At 38.7% G+C, this 24,634-nt stretch overlaps 1 protein-coding gene across 7 annotated transcripts in view; it reads right to left on the reverse strand.

Moving 5' to 3' along the window:
* Nucleotides 1-24,634, reverse strand: part of ADAMTSL1 (ADAMTS like 1) — a 755,614-nt gene that overhangs the window by 296,993 nt on the left and 433,987 nt on the right. For all 7 annotated transcript variants that reach the window (XM_029201839.1, XM_029201841.1, XM_029201844.1 and 4 more), the window contains exon 5: nucleotides 22,082-22,208. In XM_029201839.1, coding sequence (XP_029057672.1) covers nucleotides 22,082-22,208 — 127 coding nt within the window. The remainder of the gene's footprint in view (nucleotides 1-22,081; nucleotides 22,209-24,634) is intronic.

The following is a 24,634-nucleotide window of genomic DNA, read 5'->3' on the forward strand; positions in this document are numbered from 1 at the left end:
CAAGAAGAAGATATAATGATTGTAAATATTTATGCACTCAACATAGGAGCACCTCAATGCATAAGGCAAATGCTAACAGCCATAATGGGGAAATCGACAGTAACACAATCATAGTAGGGTACTTTAACACCTCACTTTCACCAATGGACAGATCATCAATGAAAATAAATAAGGAAACACAAGCTTTAAATGATACATTAAACAAGATGGACTTAATTGATGTTTACAGGACATTCCATCCAAAAACAGCAGAATACACTACCTTCTCAAATGCTCATGGAACATTCTCCAGGATAGATCATATCTTGGGTCACAAATCAAGCCTCAGTAAATTTAAGAAAATTGAAATCATATCAAGTATCTTTTCTGACCACAATGCTATGAGACTAGACATCAATTACAGGAAAAAAAATCTGTAAAAAATACAAACACATGGAGGCTAAACAATATGCTACTAAATAAACAAGAGACCACTGAAGAAATCAAAGTGGAAATCAAAAAATACCTAGAAACAAATGACAATGAAAACACGATGACGAAAAACCTAAGGGAGGAAGCAAAAGCAGTTCTAAGAGGGAAGTTTATAGCTATACAAGCCTACCTCAAGAAACAAGAAAAATCTGAAACAAACAACCTAACCTTACACCTAAAGCAATTAGAGAAAGAGCAACAAAAAAAATCCAAAGTTAGCAGAAGGAAAGAAAACAAAAAAATCAAATCAGAAGTAAATGAAAAAGAAATGAAGGAAATCATAGCAAAGACCAATAAAACTAAAAGCTGGTTCTTTTTTATTTATTATTATTTTTTGCGGTATGCAGGCCTCTCACTGTTGTGGCCTCTCCCGTTGCGGAGCACAGGCTCTGGACGCACAGGCTCAGTGGCCATGGCTCACGGGCCCAGCTGCTCCACAGCATGTGGGATCTTCCCGGACCGGGGCACAAACCCGCGTCCCCTGCATTGGCAGGCGGACTCTCAACCACTGTGCCACCAGGGAAGCCCTAAAAGCTGGTTCTTTGAGAAGATAAACAAAATTGATAAACAATTAGCCAGACCCATCAAGAAAAAAAGAGAGAAGACTCAAATCCACAGAATTAGAAATAGAAAAGGAGAAGTAACAACTGACACTGCAGAAATAGAAAGGATCATGAGAGATTACTACAAGCAACTCTATGCCAATAAAATGGACAACCTGGAAGAAATGGATAAATTCTTAGAAAAGCACAACCTTCTGAGACTGAACCAGGAAGAAATAGGAAATATAAACAGACCAATCACAAGCACTGAAATTGAAACTGTGATTAAAAATCTTCCAACAAACAAAAGCCCAGGACCAGATGGCTTCACAGGCAAATTCTATCAAACTTTTAGAGAAGAGCTAACACCTATCCTTCTCAAACTCTTCCAAAATATAGCAGAGGGAGGAACACTCTCAAACTCACTTTACGAGACCACCATTGCCCTAATACCAAAACCAGACAAAGATGTCACAAAAAAGGAAAACTACAGGCCAATATCACTGATGAACATAGATGCAAAAATCCTCAAGAAAATACTAGCAAACAGAATCCAACAGCACATTAAAAGGATCATACACCATGATCAAGTGGGGTTTATCCCAGGAATGCAAGGATTCTTCAACATACGCAAATCAATTAATGTGATACACCATATTAACAAATTGAAGGATAAAAACCACATGATAATCTCAGTAGATGCAGAAAAAGCTTTTGACAAAATTCAACACCAACTTATGATAAAAACCCTCCAGAAAGCAGGCATAGAGGGAACTTACCTCAACATAACAAAGGCCGTATATGACAAACCCACAGCCAACATGATTCTCAACAGAAAAACTGAAACCATTTGCACTAAGATCAGGAACAAAACAAGGGTGCCCACCCTCACCACTATTATTCAACATGGTTTTGGAAGTTTTAGCCACAGCAATCAGAGAAGAAAAAGAAATAAAAGGAATACAAGTCAGAAAAAAAGAAGTAAACCTGTCACTGTTTGCAGATGACATGACACTATACAGAGAGAATCCTAAAGATGCTACCAGAAAACTACTAGAGCTAATCAATGAATTTGGTAGAGTAGCAGGATACAAAATTAATGCACAGAAATCTTTTGCATTCCTATACACGGATGACGAAAAATCTGGAAGAGAAATTAAACATTCCCATTTACCATTGCAACAAAAAAATAAAATACCCAGGAATAAACCTACCTAAGGACACAAAAGACCTGTATGCAGAAAACTATAAGACACTGATGAAAGAAATGAAAGATGATACAAACAGATGGAGAGATATACCATATTCTTGGATTGGAAGAATCAACATTATGAAAATGACTATACTACCCAAAGCAATCTACAGATTCAATGCCATCCCTATCAAACTACCACTGGCATTTTTCACAGAACTAGAACAAAAAATTTCACAATCTGTACGGAAACACAAAAGACCCCGAAGAGCCAAAGCAATCTTGAGAAAGAAAAACAGAACTGGAGGAATCAGGCTCCCGGACTTCAGACTATACTACAGAGCTACAGTAATCAAGACAGTATGGTACTGGAACAAGAACACAAATATAGATCAATGGAACAGGATAGAAAGTCAGAGATAAACCCATGCACATATGGTCACCTTATCATTAATAAAGGAGGAAGAATACACAATGGATAAAAGACAGCTCTTCAATTGTGGTGCTGTGAAAACTGGACAGCTAGATGTAAAAGAATGAGATTAGAACACTCCCTAACACCATACACAAAAATAAACTCAAAATGGATTAAAGACCTAAATGTAAGGTCAGACACTATAAAACTCTTAGAGGAAAACACAGGCAGAACACTCTATGACACAAATCACAGCAAGATCCTTTTTGACGCACCTCCTAGAGAAATGGAAAAAAACCCAAAAATAAACAAATGGGACCTAATGAAACTTAAAAGCTTTTGCACAGCAAAGGAAACCATAAACAAGATGAAAAGACAACCCTCAGAATGGAAGAAAATATTTGCAAATGAAGCAACTGACAAAGGATCAATCTCCAAAATATACAAGCAGCTCATGCAGCTCAATATAAAAAATAATAAAAAAACCCAATCCAAAAATAGGCAGAAGACCTAAACAGACATTTCTCCAAAGATATAGAAATTGCCAACAAACACATGAAAGGATGCTCAATATCACTAATCATTAGAGAAATGCAAATCAAAACTGCAATGAGGTATCACCTCACACCAGTCAGAATGGCCATCATCAAAAAATCTACAAACAATAAATGCTGGAGAGGGTGTGGAGAAAAGGGAACCCTCTGGCACTCTTGGTGGGAATGTAAACTGATACAGCCACTATGGAGAACAGTATGGAGGTTCCTTAAAAAACTAAAAATAGAACTAACATACGACCCAGCAATCCCACTACTGGGCATATACCCTGAGAAAACCATAATTCAAAAAGAGTCATGTACCAAAATGTTCATTGCAGCTCTATTTACAATAGCCAGGACATGGAAGCAACCTAAGTGTCCATCGACAGATGAATGGATAAAGAAGATGTGGCACATATATACAATGGAATGTTACTCAGCCATAAAAAGAAACGAAATTGAGTTATTTATAGTGAGGTGGATGGACCCAGAGTCTGTCATACAGAGTGAAGTACGTCAGAAAGAGAGAAACAAATACTGTATGCTAACACATATATATGGAATCTAAAAAAAAAAAAAAAGTTGTGAAGAACCTAGGGGTAGGACAGGAATAAAGCCACAGAGGTAGAGAATGGACTAGAGGACACGGGGAGGGGGAAGGGTAAGCTGGGACGAAGTGAGAGAGTAGCATGGACATACATACACTACCAAATGTAAAATAGATAGCTAGTGGGAAGCAGCCACATAGCACAGGAAGCAGCCACATAGCACAGGGAGAGCAGCCTGGTGCTTTCTGACCACCTAGAGGGGTGGGATAGCGAGAATGGGAGGGAGACGCAAGAGGGAGGGGATATGGGGAATATATGTATATGTATAGCTGATTCACTTTGTTATACAGCAGAAACTAACACAACATTTTAAAGCAATTATTCTCCAATAAAGATGTTAAAAAAAAAAAAGAAGAGGATATATTTGTATTTTTTAAACTTTCTAGGCCAGAAATCATGCATTCCAGTTCTTTAATATACTTTACACCAGTGGTCCTGAACCTTTTGGGTACCAAGGACTGGTTTCATGGAAGAAAATTTTTCCATGGCCGGGCACTGGGAGGGGAGAAAGGTTTAAGCGGTAATGAGAGCGATGGGGAGTGGCAGATGAAGCTTCGCTCGTTCACCTGCAGCTCACCTCTTGCTGTGCGGCCCGGTTCCTAACAGGCCTTGCACCGGTACCCAGTGGTGGGGGGCCCCTGCTTTACACTATCTACATCTAATACTATATATAGTTAATGTCCCATAAATGGTTATTAACATTCCCCTGACGCTCCCTCTTTATTTCGAAAATTAAAAAAAAAATTGACTGATTTAGAGAGTATTTTAAAAATTATTTAATTTTCATCCTACTTGAAAACTTAGCCATAATTCAGTGGAAGCAGTCCTCAATTCTACATCTGTTAAAAAATTAGAGGTGTATTACACACATACCAAACACATCACAGGAATTTTTATTTAGAACTCTACTTGTGACAATAATACCTTATATTTACATGGCACTGAAGAGTTTCACTTCTCCTAAAATATACTATTTATTCCTTCACCCCAAACTTGTAACATGGGCGAAGAGGGTGCTACCATCCCGATTTTATGATGAAGAAATCAAGCCTCTGAGAAGTATAATGAGTAACCCAAGGTCAGAGAACAGGGGGGTATTCCAGAAGATGAGGGAAAGCCAGTTATTTTTAAACTCACCAGCATATTCAGAAACTCTGTGGAGTTCTCTGTTTCACATAGATCTTTCTAATATTATACATTACCATCCTATCCTGGAAGAATTTCATTTAAATAAAGGAATCCTCAAAGCTAGCCAATTTCTCTGAATCTTAACATCCTGTCTTTAGGAGAACTTAGTTTCAATAAATGAATTTCAAAAGTTCCTTAACTTCTCTGATCCTTAGTTTCTCTGTAAAACAGGGAAAGCAACACCTACTTTATAATATTGTTGTGAACAGATATAGGTATGGCTATAGATATGTATACCATATATAGATGTACAGCATGGAACACAGTATTTTGTAAATATCATTTTATCTCTCTATTCCAAGTCTCTTTAAGGATAGGAACTGAAACACCGTTTATTTTTTAAACGCTCCAAGACCCCTAGCACACAGCCAGCTGAATGAGAAATTAGAATCATATGCTCTCAATTCCTTCCCTAAAAGGTTACATTTATCAAGTTTTCTACAATGTTGAATATGCTACACACACTACAACATTTTAGCTGTTTTTAATGTCAGGCATTGTTAAAGAAAAGGTTGAATTTCGGATAGCTAAGTGTTTGTGGCACAGAAGAACATAATACGTAAGGGGAATATAGAAAAGGAACAACAAATGTTCAGACTGGGCTCAGAGCTTTAAATGCCTTGTATAAAGACATGGGTTTTTCAGTTTACAAAAGAAATTCAAAGCAGTTAAGACAATGGGATTTCTAGAAATAGAAAGTCTTTGTTGATCCACAGGTCAAGTAAAGTGCAAGTAGAAGGAAAGCTTTCTGTTTGGCTCTGCAGTGCTCAGCAGCGGGCTTCTGACCCCCACATGGCGCAGGCAGCCTCCCTCTTGTTCTGCTGAGAAGTGACTCACATTCCACAAGCCGGGGCATTAACGCAAGCTTTTGGCTGACACAGTCGCCTTTGTATACTCCCCGAGGAAGATGGGGAGGAACCTACAAGGTTGTTGAGGGAAGAGGGTAGGATGGAGAGAGCAGGCCAGGCAAGCATGGAATATTTGCAGATGCCTCTGCACTTGCCAAGTCAAAGAGAAATACAGAGAACTTAGGCTGGTGCCAACCTGAACAGTCAGCAGTACACAGCACCAGACGTAGGAAGAGTCACAGCCTATTCTTCTGTGGTTCTATAAAGGGCTAATAGACAACTGACAGGTCATCAAGCAAGCAGCAAATTCATTATTTTATTCCACAGATATTTTCTGAGTGTCTCCTAGTGTCACGCTTCATACTAGGTACCACATAATAAGTGACAAAGAAGACAAAGCATCAGCCCTACAAGATGGTTCCTGAAATAGGGACCTGAGATAAAATATGCAGGGAAATACCACATACTATACCCCAATTATGGAAATTCCAAAGCACATTAATTAATATCTTAAGATCCCTGAAACAAAGAAATCCATTTTACTCTATTTAACTGTGTTCCCAATGTGTTTACCCAGGGAAACATTTTCTTACGTATCATCTTTTCACACCAGCTGATACGTCTCAGAATATACTTTAAGATATGGTGTTCTTCATTTGCCAAACAGCAAGATAGGAAAAAAAAATTATTTTTATTTGCTGCATGTTGATAAAAAGCCAGTCTTTGAGTTGTAGATTTATTAATAATTGTCTCATTTGATGATAAATTCTCAATGATTAGAGATGGGTTGGAAGATTCTTCTACTTGCCATTTAATACAGTATTGTGCACAGAGAGGTGTTTAAGACATTGGAAAAGAGGGTATGGAAAAAAGGGAACCCTCCTACACTGCTGGTGGGAATGTAAATTACTGCAGCCACCATGGAGAACAGTATGGAGGTTCCTTAAAAAACTAAAAATAGAGCTACCATATGATCCAGCAATCCCACTCCTGGCCATATATATGGAGAAAACCATAATTCAAAAAGATACAAGCACCACAATGTTCATTGCAGCACTATTTACAATAGCCAAGACATGGAAACAACTTAAATGCCCGTCGACAGAGGAATGGATAAAGACGATTCCAGTATACAATGGAATATTACACAGCCATAAACAAGAATGAAATAATGCCATTTGTAGCAATATGGATGAAACTAGAGATTATCATATTAAGAGAAGTAAGTCAGACAAATATCATGTGATACCACTTACATGTGGAATCTAAAAAAAATGATACAAATGAACTTATTTACAAAACAGAAATAGACTCACAGACATAGAAAACAAACTTATGGTTACCAAAGGGGGTAAGGGGGGTCGGAGGTGGGGAATAGATAAATTAGGAGTTTGGGATTAACATATATACATTACTATATATAAAATAAACAACAAGGACCTACTGTATAGCACAGGGAACTATATTCAATATCTTGTAATAACTTATAGTGGAAAAGAATCTGAAGAAGAATATGTGTATATGTGTAACTCAATCACTTTGCTATATGCCTGAAACTAAGACAACATTGTAAATTAACTATACTTCAATTTAAAAAACGGTTAAAAATAGACACTGGAGAATGTTTGAGAGGGCTGGTTTCATCACCTGCCTTCTCAATGATTAATTTAGTTGGTATGGCTGGCAAGGCAGGTGGCTACATTCTCTCTCACCGTGTTGTGCATTCCTTGGGTAACCTTCCAATAAAGGCACACTGCACTATGTTCAAATGAATCTGCTCTAATCTATTCTGGCTTTCTTGACAGAACCATGATGCCAATCATCAAAATATATTTAAAGGTTATTAATCAACAATTCTGAAAGACCTGCTTCAGAGATTAGATAACCTCTTTCTCAGTTAAACGGACAAACTTTCCATGGGAATCATAAATTCTGTCATTTCACATATATGGGATACAAAAGCTCTTTCTCAAGAACACTGTACTCAAGGATTGTACCTAAAAGATTTCCTCAAAAAATCTACAGGTGTATATATATTCCACAACTTTCTATAAACATTTTAGATTTGGTGGGGTTTTTTTGACAAGGGGATGGGATGCTCTTTGATTTTACTTTTTTTCAATTTTTTATACAGTCCAGTTTATTAATTTTTAATGGATTTTTGACTTGAATAATATATATATATATTTTAATACAGCAGGTTCTTATCAGTCATCAATTTTATATACATCAGTGTATACATGTCAATCCCAATTGCCCAATTCATCACACCACCACCACCACCCCGCGCCCCTTTCCCCCCATGGTGTCCATACGTTTGTTCTCTATATCTGTGTCTCAATTTCTGCCCTGCAAACTGGTTCATCTGTACCATTTTTCTAGGTTCCACATAGATGTGTTAATATACGATATTTGTTTTTCTCTTTCTGACTTACTTCACTCTGTATGACAGTCTCTAGATCCATCCACGTCTCAACAAATGACTCAATTTCCTTCCTTTATATGGCTGAGTAGTATTCCACTGTACATATGTACCACATCTTCTTTATCCATTTGTCTGTCGATGGGCATTTAGCTTGCTTCCATGACCTTGCTAAAGAGTGCTGCAATGAACACTGGGGTGCATGTGCCTTTTTTTTTTTTGCAGTATATGGTCCTCTCATTGCTGTGGCCTCTCCCGTTGCAGAGCACAGGCTCCGGAAGCACAGGCTCAGCAGCCATGGCTAACGGGCCCAGCCGCTCCGCGGCATGTGGGATCTTCCCGGACCGGGGCACAAATCCGTGTCCCATGCATCGGCAGGCGGACTCTCAACCACTGCGCCACCAGGGAAGCCCCATGTGCCTTTTTGAATTATGGTTTTCTCAGGGTATATGCCCAGTAGTGGGATTGCTGGATCATATGGTAATGCTATTTTTAGATTTTTAAGGAACCTCCATACTGTTCTCCATAGTGGCTGTATCAATTTAAATTCCCACCAACAGTGCAAGAGGGTTCCCTTTTCTCCACACCCTCTCCAGGATTTGTTGTTTGTAGATTTTCTGACGATGCCCATTCTAATTGGTGTGAGGTGATACCTCACTGTAGTTTTGATTTGCATTTCTCTAATAATTAGTGATGTTGAGCAGCATTTCATGTGCTTCTTGGCCATCTGTATGTCTTCTTTGGAGAAATGTATGTTTAGGACTTCTGCCCATTTTTGGATTGGTTTTTTTTTTTTTAATATTGAGCTGCATGAGCTGTTTATATATTTTGGAGATTAATCCTTTGTTGATTCATTTGCAAATATTTTCTCCCATTCTGAGGGTTGTCTTTTTGTCTTGTTTATGGTTTCCTTTGCTGTGCAAAAGCTTTTAAGTTTCATTAGGTCCTATTTGCTTATTTTTGTTTTTATTTCCATTAATCTAGGAGGTGGATCAAAAAAGATCTTGCTGTGTTTTATGTCAAAGAGTGTTCTTCCTATGTTTTCCTCTAAGAGTTTTACAGTGTCCAGTCTTACATTTAGGTCTCGAATCCATTTTGAGTGTACTTTTGTGTATGGTGTTAGGGAGTGTTCTAATTTCATTCTTTTAAACATAGCTGTCCAGTTTTCCCAACACCACTTATTGAAGAGACTGTCTTTTCTCCATTGTATATCCTTGCCTCCTGTGTCATAGATTAGTTGACCATAGCTGTGTGTGTGGGTTTATCTCTGGGCTTTCTATCTTGTTCCATTGATCTATGTTTCTGTTTCTGTGCCAGTACTGTATTGTCTTGATTACTGTAGCTTTATAGTACAGTCTGAAGTCAGGGAGTCTGATTCCTCCTGCTCCGTTCTTTTTCCCTCAAGACTGCTTTGGCTATTTGGGATCTTTTGTGTCTCCATACAAATTTTAAGATTATTTGTTCTAGTTCTGTAAAAAATGCCATTGGTAATTTGATAGGGATTGCATTGAATCTGTAGATTGCTTTGGGTAGTATAGTCATTTTCACAATATTGATTCTTCCAATCCAAGAACATGGTATATCTCTCCATCTGTTGGTATCATCTTTAATTTCTTTCATTAGCGTCTTATAGTTTTCTGCATACAGGTCTTTTGTCTCCCTAGGTACGTTTATTCCTAGGTATTTTATTCTTTTTGTTGCAATGGTAAACGGGAGTCTTTCTTTAATTTCTCTATCAGATTTTTCAACATTAGTGTATAGGAATGCAAGAGATTTCAATGCATTAATTTTGTATCCTGCAACTTTACCAAAATCATTGATTAGCTCTAGTAGTTTTCTATGTATAGTATCATGTCATCTGCAAACAGTGACAGTTTTACTTCTTCTTTTCCAATTTGTATTCCTTTTATTTGTGTTTCTTCTCTGATTGCCGAGGCTAGGACTTCTAAAACTATGTTGAATAACAGTGGTGAGAGTGGACATCCTTGTCTTGTTCCTGATCTTAGAGGAAATGCTTTCAGTTTTTCACCATTGAGAATGATGTTTGCTGTGGGTTTGTCGCATATGGCCTTTATTATGTTGAGGTAGGTTTCCTCTAGGCCCACTTTCTGGAGAGTTTTTATCATAAATGGGTGTTGAATTTGTCAAAAGCATTTTCTGCATCTATTGAGATGATCATATGGTTTTTATTCTTCAGTTTGTTAATATGGTGCATCACATTGATTGATTTGCATATATTGAAGAATCCTTGCATTCCTGGGATAAATCTCACTTGGTCATGGTGTATGATCCTTTTAATGTGTTGTTGGATTCTGTTTGCTAGTATTTTGTTGAGGATTTTTGCATCTATATTCATCAGTGATATTGGTCTGTAATTTTCTTTTTTTGTAGTATTTTGTCTGGTTTTAGTATCAGTGTGATGGTGGCCTCATAGAATGAGTTTGGGAGTGTTCCTTCCTTTGCAATTTTCTGGAAGAGTTTGAGAAGGATGGGTGTTAGCTCTTCTCTAAATGTTTTATAGAATTCGCCTGTGAAGCCATCTGGTCCTGGACTTTTGTTTGTTGGAAGATTTTTTATCACAGTTTCAATTTCAGTGCTTGTGATTTGTCTGCTCATATTTTCTATTTCTTCCCTGTTCAGTCTTGGAAGGTTACCCCTTTGTAAGAATTTGTCCATTTCTTCCAGGTTGTCCATTGTATTGGCATAGAGCTGCTTGTAGTTGTCTCTTAGGATGCTTTGTACTTCTGCACTGTCTGTTGTAACTTCTCCTACTTCATTTCTAATTTTATTGATTAGAGTTCTCTCCATCTTTTTCTTGCTGAGTCTGGCTAATGGTTTATCAATTTTGTTTATCTTCTCAAAGAACCAGCTTTTAGTTTTATTGATCTTTGCTATTCTTTTCTTTGTTTCTATTTCATTTATTTATTCTCTGATCTTTACGATTTCTTTCCTTCTGCTAACTTTGGGTTTTGTTTGTTCTTCTTTCTCTGGTTCCTTTAGGTGTGAGGTTAGATTGTTTATTCCAGATTTTTCTTGTTTTTGAGGTAGGCTTGTATAGCTATAAATTTCCCTCTTAGAACTGCTTTTGCTGCATCCCATAGGTTTTGGATTGTCGTGTTTTCATTGCCATTTGTCTCTATGTATTTTTTGATTTCCTCTTTGATTATTCAGTGACCTCTTGGTTATTTAGTAATGTATTGTTTAGCCTCCATGTGTTTGTGTTTTTCTTATGTTTTTTTCCCTGTAATTCATTTCTAATCTCATAGCGTTGTGGTCAGAAAGATGCTTGATATGATTTCAATTTTCTTAAATGTACTGAGGTTTGATTTGTGACCCAAGATGTGATCCTGGAGAATGTTCTGTGTGTACTTAAGAAGAAAGTGTAACCTGTTGTTTTTGGATGGAATGTCCTGTAAATAACAATTAAATCTATCTGGTCTATTGTGTCATTTAATGCTTCTGTTTCCTTATTTATTTTCATTTTGGATGATCTGTCCATTGGTGTAAATGAGGTGTTAACGTCCCCCACTATTACTGTGTTACTGTCGATGTCCTCTTTTATAGCTGTTAGCAGTTGCCTTATGTATTGAGGTGCTCCTATCTTGGGGGCATATATATTTATAATTGTTATATCTTCTTCTTGGATTGATCCCTTGATTATTATGTAGTGTCCTTCCTTGTCTCTTGTAACATTCTTTATTTTAAAGTCTATTTTATCTGATATGAGTATAGCTACTCCAGCTTTCCTTTGATTTCCATTTGCATGCAATATCTTTTTCCATCCCCTCACTTTCAGTCTATATGTGTCCCTAGGTCTGAAGTGGGTCTCTTGTAGACAGCATATGTTTGGGTCTTGTTTTTGTATCCATTCAGCAAGCCTGTGTCTTTTGGTTGGAGCATTTAATCCATTCACGTTTAAGGTAGTTAGCGATATGTATGTTCCTATGACCATTTTCTTAATTGTTTTGGGTTTGTTTTTGTAGGTCCTTTTCTTCTCTTGTGTTTCCCTTAGAGAAGTTCCTTTAGCATTTGTCATAGAGCTGGTTTCGTGGTGCTGAATTCTCTTAGCTTTCACTTGGCTGTAAAGCTTTTGATTTCTCCATCGAATCTGAATGAGATCTTTGCCAGGTAGAGTAATCTTGGATGTAGGTTCTTCACTTTCATCACTTTAAGTATATCATGCCACTCCCTTCTGGCTTGTAGAGTTTCTGCTGAGAAATCAGCTGTTAACCTTATGGGAGTTCCCTTGCATGTTATTTGTTGTTTTTCCCTTGCTGCTTTCAATAAATTTTCTTTGTCTTTATTTTTTGCCAATTTGATTACTCTGTGTCTTGGTGTGTTTCTCCTTGGGTTTATCCTGCCTGGGACTCTCTGCACTTCCCGGGCTTGGGTGGCTATTTCCTTTCCCATGTTAGGGAAGTTTTCAACTATAATCTCTTCAACTATTTTCTCAGGTCCTTTCTCTCTCTCTTCTCCTTCTGGGACCCCTATAATGTGAATGCTGTTGCATTTAATGTTGTCCCAGAGGTCTCTTATGTTGTCTTCATCTTCATTTCTTTTCATTCCTTTTTCTTTATTCTGTCCCACAGCAGTGAATTCCACCATTCTGTCTTCCGGGTCACTTATCCGTTCTTCTGCCTCAGTTACTCTGCTATTGATTCCTTCTAGTGTAGTTTTCATTTCAGTTATTGTATTGTTCATCTCTGTTCGTTTGTTCTTTAATTCTTCTAGGTCTTTGTTAAACATTTCTTGCATCGTCTCGATCTTTGCCTCCTTTCTTTTTCCGAGGTCCTGGATCATCTTCACTATCATTATTCTGAATTCTTTTTCTGGAAGGTTGCCTATCTCCACTTCATTTAGGTGTTTTTCTGGGGGTTTTATCTTGTTCCTTCATCTGGTACATAGCCCTCTGCCTTTTCATCTTGTCTATGTTTCTGTGAATGTGATTTTTGTTCCACAGGCTGCAGGATTGTAGTTCTTCTTGCTTCTGCTTACATTTGTTCTTAATTTTGTCATATGTGGATTAGTGTGATTTATTGCTGTATCAGAGAAAAATGACAATAATAATTTTTGAAAAGATAGGATTTTGTATTCTCGTATCTGAGTTTGTCTTATTTTTAGATCTGTTGGTAAGTTCATGTTTTTAAAGACTGTTCTCTCTAAGCCTATGAGGCTGATACTTAATCTTATTATTATTTTTAAAATGAAAGTGCCTTTTAAAAAAAATTTATTTATTTATTTTTGGCTGCTTTTGGTCTTCGTTGTGGTGCATGGGCTTCTCATTGTGGTGGCGTGTCTTGTTGCAGAGCACGGGCTCTAGGTGCGTGGGCTTCAGTAGTTGTTGCTCACAGGCTCTAGAGTGCAGGCTCAGTAGTTGTGGCGCATGTGCTTAGTTGCTCCACAGCATGTGGGATCTTCCCGGATCAGGGCTTGAACCCGTGTGCCCTGCATTAGCAATCGGATTATTAACCACTGCCACACCAGGGAAGTCCTGAAACAGCCATTGTTAATACAGTTGGGTACATATAAAAATAGTTTTCCCATGGAAGCAACTTAAATGTCCACTGACAGATGAATGGAAAAAGAAGATGTGGAATACACACATACACACACACACACACACACACACACACACACACAGTGGAATACTACTCAGCCATAAAATAAGGAAATAATGCCATTTGCAGCAACATGGATGGACCGAGAGGTTATCACACTAAGTGGAGTAAGTCAGACAGAAAGACAAATACCATATGATATCCCTTATATGTGGAATCTAAAATATGATACAAATGAACTTATTTACAAAACAGAAACAGACTCACAGACGTAGCAAACAAACTTATGGTTACAAAGGGGAAAGGGGGTGTGGGGAAGGGATATATCAGGAGTCTGGTATTAGCTGATACAAAGTACTATGTATAAAATCTATAAATAACAAGGTCCTGCTGTGTAGCACAGGGAACTACATTAAATATCCTGTAATAAGCCATAATGGAAAAGAATATGAAAAAGAATATGTATACATATATATTATATACATAATCTGAAAAAAATATATGTGTATATATATAACTAAGAATATATGTGTGTGTGTATGTGTATGTGTATATATCTATCTATATCTGAATCAGTTTGCTGTACACCAGAAAGTAACACAACATTGTAAATCAACTACAGTTCAATAAAAATGTAGTCTGCCAATCTTGAGGAGGTTTGAATGGTATATTTTTTCTCTTCATGACAACTTTATTACTCTTAAAATATATCCAATAAACTAATGTGAAATTGAGAATTTGAGTTCTTCAAACCCCCCACCGCATTGTTTATCAGCCTTGCACACTGGAGGATGCATACTGGACAGGCCAAAGAAGGTGCAGCCTCCTCTACAGTTGAGGAACTTCATCCTTACAGTTTCCTAGGCCAAAAACCTTGGAATCACCCTTGACTTCACCTTTACCTCTAATCACTTAGAAAGTCCTACTGTCCCTAGAGTCAACATACTATATTTCATCGATTTTGAGAGCAACAAGCTTTCACATTTTTACATATATAAAATCAGAATGTGCCTCACAATAAATAGCGTTTATATTCTCTCTCGCAGAGGTAGTAATCCTGTCATCGTTTGCTTTGCCTGCAGAGGTGCCAACCTCCAAACAGGCAATACATCAAACTTGCAAAATGGGTGTCAGCAGCTTGGAAGAAGATGCCAAGACAATAGTTCAACACAGTATTTAATCTTTTGAAATCCAATGGCTGTGGCGGTTGTAGGGAGAGGAGGAATCAGAGGCATGTAACATTGTTTTTTTACATATATGTGTATAACTGAGTCACTTTGCTGTACAGCAGAGATGGGCACAACGTTGTAAATCAACTATACTTCAATAAAAAAAGAAAAGAAGTGCTTAACAACGTTCCCAAAGTGGGAGCCCAAAGCAGGCTACATCTACATAATTGCAAACCTGAATCAAGAACCCAATATCAAGACTTCTGCTTCCTGTCAAGATGAAGGGACAGGGCCTAGGCTTAATCTCCTACCCGAAACAATCAAAAAGTCAGAAAAAATTATATGAAAGGTGGGCTTTTAAGATGATAGATATAAAGCAAAGAAGGACAGTGATTCCTGAGATTCAGGGAACATGAGATGAACCCTAATATTGCCTCAGTCTTCTGCCTTGAAAGACCTCCTAGGCCATCCATGAAAGTGGGAACTTGGATAGAGCCCAGCGGATTGCCTGAGTTGAGGAGGCAAAGGTAAGGGTCCAGAGATCAAAGTGACTAGAGTTTGAAGGACAGGTTATTTCTCTGTGTCCAGAGAGGACAGAAGGACACAGAGACAACTCTGGAGATTTAAGAGTATTCCCTTTAGGTGTCTAGCAGCACCAACATACTCATCAGTACATGTATGTGAAAAACCAATATGAGGTCAGGAAAAGAGCCACACAAACAGGGTCGCACAAAATAGAACTCACACATATAGGACTGAGAATAGTATTTTATCCAGCAGCTAGGCTGGAAAATTTAATAATTCATGGGACACTGAGTACTTAGAAGGGTCTTGTCTCAGCAGCAGGGCACATTTATCACTAATCCAAACATGGCTTAGTCCAGTCCTTCTTCTGATCTCCCTGTGCTATGCGGCTGCTTCCCACTAGCTATCTATTTTACATTTGGTAGTGTATATATGTCCATGCCACTCTCTCACTTCGTCCCAGCTTACCCTTCCCCCTCCCCCTGTCCTCCAGTCCATTCTCTGCATCTGTACCTGTATTCCTGTCCTGCCCCTAGGTTCTTCAGAACTTTTTTTTTTTTTTAGATTCCATATATATGTGTTAGCATACAGTATTTGTTTTTCTCTTTCTGACTTACTTCACTCTGTATGACAGACTCTAGGTCCATCCGCCTCACTACAAATAACTCAATTTCATTTCTTTTTATGGCTGAGTAATATTCCATTGTATATATGTGCCACATCTTCTTTATCCATTCATCTGTCGATGGACACTTAGGTTGCTTCCATGTCCTGGCTATTGTAAATAGAGCTGCAATGAACATTGTGGTACATGTCTCTTTTTGAATTATGGTTTTCTCAGGGTATATGCCCAGTAGTGGGATTGCTGGGTCGTATGGTAATTCTATTTTTAGTTTTTTAAGGAACCTCCATACTGTTCTCCATAATGGCTGCATCAATTTACATTCCCACCAAGAGTGCCAGAGGGTTCCCTTTTCTCCACACCCTCTCCAGCATTTATTGTGTGTAGATTTTTTGATGATGGCCATTCTGACTGGTGTGAGGTGATACCTCATTGCAGTTTTGATTTGCATTTCTCTAATGATTAGTGATGTTGAGCATTCTTTCATGTGTTTGTTGGCAATCTGTATATCTTCTTTGGAGAAATGTCTATTTCGGTCTTCTGCCCATTTTTGGATTGGGTTGTTTGTTTTTTTGATATTGAGCTGCATGAGCTGCTTGTATATTTTGGAGGCTAATCCTTTGTCAGTTGCTTCGTTTGCAAATATTTTCTCCCATTCTGAGGGTTGTCTTTTCATCTTGTTGATGGTTTCCTTTGCTGTGCAAAAGCTTTTAAGTTTCACTAGATCTCATTTGTTTATTTTTGTTTTTATTTCCATTTCTCTAGGAGGTGGGTCAAAAAGGATCTTGCTGTGATTTATGCCATAGAGTGTTCTGCCTGTGTTTTCCTCTAAGAGTTTTATAGTGTCTGGCCTTACATTTAGGTCTTTAATCCATTTTGAGTTTATTTTTGTTATGGTGTTAGGGAGTGTTCTAATTTCATTCTTTTACATATAGATGCCCAGTTTTCCCAGCACCACTTACTGGGCATATACCCTGAGAAAGCCATAATTAAAAAAGAGTCATGCACCACAATGTTCATTGCAGCTCTATGTACAATAGCCAGGACGTGGAAGCAACCTAAGTGTCCCTTGACAGATGAATGGATAAAGAAGATGTGGCACATATATATAATGGAATATTACTCAGCCATAAAAAGACACCAAATTGAGTTATTTGTAGTGAGGTGGATGGACCTAGAGTCTGTCATACAGAGTGAAGTAAGTCAGAAAGAGAGAAACAAATACCGTATGCTAACACATATATATGGAATCTAAAAAAAAAAAAAGGTTCTGAAGAACCTAGGGGCAGGACAGGAATAAAGATGCAGATGCAGAGAATGGACTTGAGGACAGGGGGAGGGGGAAGGGTAAGCTGGGATGAAGTGAAAGAGTGGCATGGACATATATACACTACCAAATGTAAAATAGATAGCTAGTGGGAAGCAGTCCCATAGCATTGGGAGATCAGCTCGGTGCTTTGTGTCTACTTAGAGGGGTGGGATAGGCAGAATGGGAGGGACATGCAAGAGGGAGGAGATATGGGGATATAAGTATACATATAGCTGATTCACTTTGTTATAAAGCAGAAACTAACACACTATTGTAAAGCAATTATACTCCAATAACAATGTTAAAAAAATAAAAACTAAAGTAGATCTTTTAATAACTACCAAGTAAAATCCCCGAGTGGTTAGAAGGCATTGTGTCATAATTTCTTAATTTCAGTGGAGGCTTTTTTTCTTATTGGTGCATAAAATAATGTCACATCTTTCAATCAATGATGTCTTGGACTCAAAGAAATGCATTATACACAGAATGGGATACACTACTATGGTCCAAATCTTCCTCATTCTTGGTCTGGCTTCTTGACTGCTTTTCTTATTTCCACAGTTAGACTCACGATAGTCTATTCTCAACAGAGCATATAGAGTGATACTCTTAAAAAATGAATCAAATGAAGTCATTCCTCTGCTGTGACTTCTCACCTCATTCAGACTAAAAGCCAAAATCCTTACAAAATCGTACAGTATCTGTGCCATTCTTCACCCCACCTCACAGTCTTCTGGCCTTCATCACTTCTTCTAGTCTTCTTTAAACTCACTTTACTTCAGTCACTTTAAGAAAAATGTCAAGCATTCATCTACCTCAGGACCTTTGCACTTGCTTATCTCTCTGCCTAGAATTTTCTTTCCCCTATCTTGTGCATGGTACCCTACCTGTATCTCCCTCAGATCCTTGCTCAAATGCCATCTTATCAGTGAGTCTTTTCTTTGTAACCTATTTAAAATTGCAATCCCCTCCAACACCTTTGGCTGGCAGCCCATCTCTATCTCTGGTTCTTTTCCCTCCCTTTCCTTTTTCCCATGATTCCTACCACCCCATGACACATATATACTTTGTTTATTTGTTTCATCCTTTTGTCTGTCCCTAACACCAGTATGAAAGTCCCATAAGAAAAATGGATTTTTGTCTGTTTTGCTCTTTCCTGTGTTTCCAGCACCTAAAACAGTTCCTCAGCACATAGCAGGTACCCAAGAAATATTTGTTGTTGAACAAATGAACGAGTGGCTTGTGAATATAGCCTGAGGTCAGGTGCAAGGTGGAAATTTCTTTAGAGTTTTGTGCTTTCTTTAAAAACATTCATATGTTATGTGTTTTACTATAAACAGCCTTTACCTCAAAATCTTTGAGCCAGAATGATAAACCTGGAATACGTTTACCCATAGCCATTATAAATCAGCACAAGCACAGTCTGAGAAGGAAAGCTAGGTATCAGAAGCTTCACTTTATCTTGATATAAATTAGTTTAGCCCTTGACACTCAAGGGAGAGAGAGGGAGAGCTTTTGGATACCCAGGCATTTTCAAAACATGCAGCTACATTTGAGAAGTTTGCAAAGCTGGAGACATCAGATTGATACAATATAGGCTGGCTCTGGGTCTAAGTGTATTCGGAGTATACTTAGAGAATACATAATATGGTACAAGTCAATAACATGTGTGAGAAAATGCGCTTTTCATTTTAAAAATCAAAAGTAAGTTGATGTAAGCTAAATTTGATTCTTTTTTTTCATCGTGTTGGGGAAGTAGAACAAAGTGACCAGGAGAAATGGAAAGGCTGAACGCTCTCAGTGGACAGTCTTTTCCTTCAAAAGGGGGCAGGAGTGCCTAGGTCCAGCCCTATTTCTGTTTTCTGCATTTGTATTAGGCAATAATAATGTCTTTTAATACGAAGATGGCTTCTTTTTTATTCACCAGCAAATGGCAGCCATTTGCTCTGTCTCTCCTACTTCTCCTTTTCCTCTGACACTTTCCATCATAGTCTTTCTCCACTCTCCTATTTTTTCTTTGTTCCCGCGAGGCTTGATAACATAAGGGAAAAACTTGAACGTAAGTTCAGAAGAAAATGAGTTCAATGTGGGGTGTATGAATATAAGGACTTTGAAAAGAGCATGTGGCTGGCTTCTAGTGCTTTTTGGCGGAGAGCAGGGGAGAGAGCTGGCAGAACTCCTCCAGGCCTGCACGGGTGGAAAGCTGCTCACCTGGCTCATACACTGGGCCCCGCAGAGCAGCCTAATCTTTCCTGCCTGTGGGCCACCTCACAGTCTGTAAATGCAGGGTGGAAGGTTCTTCTGGGGGTGGAGAAAACATAAGTGAGGCGTCCTGTTCAGCATCTGTGATAGATTGTGGTGAGATGCACGCATACGCTGGGCTTTACTGATATAAATCATTTTGTCATGGGGCATCGTCAGTGCTAAGGTAAATGAATCAATCGCCTTGTGTCATTATGGATCATCATCGGGTTGTGTGTTATGTAATCTACCCACTGTTGGTTTGAATAGAGCACTTTTCATTGAGGTATTTATTTGCAGACCTAGAGACTGACTTATGGCTCTCAGTTTGCTTTAGTTTCTTCTTTCAGAGCTTCTCCACCTTTGTTCCAGTGATTCAGGCCCCAAAGGACCCAGATCACCCTTTAAACAGGAGGGTAAGAGGAATATCTATCTGAGCAGAGTGTTTGGGCTTTTCTATGAGGACAGCAAGGCAGGGGATGTGAGAGGGAATAAACGAAGGAATCTCACCATGAAAACACGCCCCAACGAGCTGCCATACAGCAGTCACTGCACGAATACCAGTCATCTCTTTTTGTGCCTAACAGAAGTCCCTAGATTCCTAGATAATGAACATTGACTCAATTATGTGGCACAAATGATTAGAATGACCTCGACTCTTCAGTATTCCTTAAAGAGCTCTATAAAAGTGACCTTTCGTTTTTATTTTTTTAAATAAATATTATAGGGCTTTAATAGATTCTACACTTAAAAAAAATCACATAGTGACCTTTTAAATGTAACTTTTTTTCCCCAAATATCCTGCCATGTCTTCAGAGATTTACAGAAGAATTATGCCTCTATCCTCCTCTAGTTTTCATCTTCTAAATTGTTTGATTTTTCATCTAATAGGGGAAGCTACCAATGCATAACCACAGGAAAAAAAAAAATCTCACCTGAATGTACTACATCAATGTCTAACTTACCTCACCCTTCATCATTCTCTCTGCTTGGGTTTTTTTTTTTTTTTCGCTTTTCTTCAGAATAACATTTTTTGCTGCCTGCAGGCGTGGTAGAATGGGGAGAGTTCCCTACGCTGGCAGCTCCGATGTTTCATGTGTTTAAATGTTCCTAGTCTTTCTTCCTGCCTCCTCTTCTTCCCCAGAGCCTCATCCTTTTGGCGAGCTGCCTTTTCCTGACTACTCGGAATACTTCTCCAGCAAACAGTGCCTTTTCTTCTTGACCTACAAGTCCATTTAAAGCCATAAACCCCCCATATGTCAAGTGTTTTCCTCCAGCTAGTCAACAAGTAAAGAGGACAATACCACAGTCAATAAAGACATTCATTCTCATTTCCCAAGCCAGGGTAGACATGTTCAAAGAGGTCCTCATTAAGGACCTATTGGAGCATTCTGGATAAAGGCAAAATTGACATATTATGCCAAACAAGGTCAAATTATTCTAAAAAATGCACGGTCTTGACTACAAGGGTTGTTTTATTTCTATCTGCATTTGCTGCAGCGCCTAGAACAGTGATTGTCACAGAGAAGCGTGTATGGTAAAATGGTCTGGGTTCCTGGGTGACTCTGTTGCTGGGTCAGGTATCCTGAGAACATAGAGCATCTACCCTAGCAGAACCCAGCTGGGTAGATATTTGAAGTACCTTGCCTAATCCATGTAACTCCTTTACAAATATCCCGCCATGGAAACAGTCAGCGGGGTTTGGGACAGTCCAGAGGAACAAATAAGTACTTAAGCTCTGGAATCAGACTCTGGGCTGACATCTTGGCTCTGACATAGTTGTATAACTCTGAGCAAGCCCCATAATCTATCTAAGCCTCAGTTATCTCATTCATAACATGGGGATAAACAGTACCTTGCTATAAGGTTGTTATAAGGATTAAATGAGATGATCATGTAAAGTTCCCGGCATGTACATGCATAGCAGGCACACATTTATTCAGCTGCTATAGAGAGATTAGGGCACAACAGTCAATAAATGCCTTCACATAATCACTGCCCAATATTAATTCTGGAGAAACCTGTGATCAGCACTGACCAAAGGTCACTTTGTAAACGAAGACCACGTGATTTCACCGTGGTAGGAGAGCATTAGTTCTCATCTTCCCTCTCTCTGCTATTCCACCAGACTATGTATCAGTTAGGGGTCGGGATGCAGTCTGTCCTCACACTGGGCAGCAAAGCTCACGCTTGCACATAGAGTGTATCTAGATCCAAGTCTAGTTCCCTCCTAATGTGCCTCAAAAGCAAAGGTTTCTCCCTTGGGGTTGCAGCGGGTGACCTGACTTGTCTCACCCAAACTAATCCACAAAACAGGAACATAAATCTCTTCCCACAGTATCTTCAGATTTGTCTTCATTTTGATGGAGGTGTTATTCCCTAGTTGCAAGCCAGGGAGAAAGCCCAGAAATTGCCCCATCTCTGGAGTGTCTTACGTTTGGTTGCAGAGAGCTGGGATTTATACTGCCCTCGGACCAGCCTGCAGGTGGACCCATCTCCGTTGCAGATGCCACAGTTATCTTCCTTGATGGTGCTTCCCAGCTGGTGATCGCAGCCAACAATCTAAGAAGAAAGAGAGATGTGTAATTCAACCAGGCGCCTACTGATATGGAGGGATCCATGGTGAGCTCCATCACCACCAAATCATCCTCCTATCATCCTTGAGAAGGCTAAGACATGCTTCCCATGAAAGGGACCGAATTCAGCTGGAATTTGAATCAGGCTAAGAAGGAAAAAATGTAGCGTGGATAAAGACATTTTCATAGTTCAAATATACTGAAATATACAAAGAGAAAGAAAGATGGGAGGGAGGGGGGAGGGAGGAGAAGGTGAGGGAGGGAGGAAGATCCTGAACTATTAACATAATGGAAACTTAATTCAAAAATAATTCCCAGTGTCAATAATTATGCTTCACCCAAATCACAAAAAATACAACTGTGAGATAACTGTAGCAGGAAAAATTTTATGAATAATCTCTATGTTCTATATGTTCCTTAGAATGTAAGATGCATAAGGGTGGGGTTTTGTATTTTGGATTCATTGATGTATTCCAAGCAACTAGAACAGTGCTTGGAAAATTGTAGGACTTCAACAAATATTTGCTGGGACTTCCCTGGTGGTCCAATGGTTAAGACTCTGTGCTTCCCCTGCAGGGGGCATGGGTTGCATCCCTGGTCCGGGAAATAAGATCCCACATGCCATGCAGCACAGCCCAATCAGCCAACAGACAAAAACAAGGGTAGCGTGCGTGTGTGTGGTGGAAGAGAGGATTGACACAGAGGGCAGCAGAGATAGCCAACAGTGAGTGCCTGCTACTGACTGGCCCTGTCCTGTACCAGGCACAAGACACACATCTCATTCATTCTCAAGACAATCATGGAGGCCATGAAGCTTGCCAAGGGCACTTAGCTAATAAGTAGCTGAGCTCTAAATACATCTAACAAAACATTTGTGCTTCATCCAAATCGGGCTTAACAAAATCACAAGCCTTCATCAATTATGTGGGCAAACTCGTTTGTATCCCTAATCTTTTCTTTCCAACGTTCAAGTTAAAAAAAAATGCAAATCCAAACTAAATCAGGTTGTACCTCTATAGTTCTAGTGAAATCTAATATCAAAAGACTTATTCTACTCTCAAACTACTTCAACTACTGTCTTTGACAAAATAAAATGAGAAGTGTAGTGACATTTGAAGGGGCTTATCTTCACAATGTCCCCACAATCCATCCTGTCTTTCAAAAGGTTGTTAACATGAACTCTCTTTGAGGCTTGATTTTCATTTTTTGCAACCTTCAACTAATAATTGCAAACACATGTTTAGGCAAAAGTATGAAAAATACAACTGTTTACTATTGTGTTATGTATGTGCTATATTTTTAAAATGTGGTAACATGTACCTCTCCCCTAAAAGCACACAGGCATCTTTAAAAATACATAACAAAACAACAACTCTTTCAGCAGCTGTACTTGTTTTAAAATGTAAAGATGTCAGGAAAACATAGTGCCCAAATCTTAAGTGGAGAGTGAAGGGGGGTTGGTTCCACCTCTGGGCGTTCACTGTGGTCAAGCTGCAATCGGTCTCAGTATGTTCAGAAGTTACAGTGAGGCCACTTCAAAATTCACGTCAGCTTTGTCCATGCAGAGCCCAGCATGTGCTGGCTTCTTTGATGTCCTTCTCTATAACTGCAGTGAAATTATTTTCAAAATTCTTATCTGTAGATGAACCCACACATGAGCTGAGCAACTCTGCATTCATTCTTATATTCCAAGCACAGTGTGAAATGCAGTGATTGAATCCAACCATGACTGAAGTCCTGTTATGAGCCAGGCACTCTTCTAGGAGCAATCCAGTGGTGAGTTCTAGTCCACCCTCATGGGACTCAGAGTCTAGTGGTGGAGGCAGCTATTACTCAAATCATCACACACATGCAGAATGATAATTAGATGAAAGCTATAAAACACAGATATGGGGTACTCTGAGAGCTTAAAGTATGGGTAGATCTGTTTAGAAGGGCCACAGAAGATTTTCCTGAAGAGGAGTCTTTTGAGCTGAATTCCGAATGAGGAGTCAGACTTAACTAGATGAAAGGGAGGTGTTGCCGTGAGGCTTACTGCATCTTTTAGTCATGCCTAGATACTAGCTAATTAGAAAGTATGCAAAAACCAAAGCTGGCAAAAAAAAAAAAAAAAAAGACAATCAGACTGGATTTGCCAACAAAAGCAAAAATAAACAAGGGGGGTGGGCTACGTCAAACTAAAATCTTTATGTACAGCAAAGGAGACAAAGAAACAAAATGAAAAGACAACCAACTGAATGGGAGGAAATACTTGTAAATCATATATTTGATAAGGGGTTAATATTCAAAATATATTGATATAAAGAACTCACACAACTCAAGAGAAAATAAACCAAACAACCCAATTAAAAAGTGGGCAGAGGACCTGAATAGACATTTTTCCAAAAAAGACATCCAGAGGCCAACAGACAC

This window comes from Monodon monoceros, unplaced genomic scaffold (genome assembly GCF_005190385.1).
Source record: "Monodon monoceros isolate NGI ecotype Baffin Bay Population unplaced genomic scaffold, NGI_Narwhal_1 Super_Scaffold_5, whole genome shotgun sequence".
NCBI lineage: Eukaryota > Metazoa > Chordata > Mammalia > Artiodactyla > Monodontidae > Monodon > Monodon monoceros.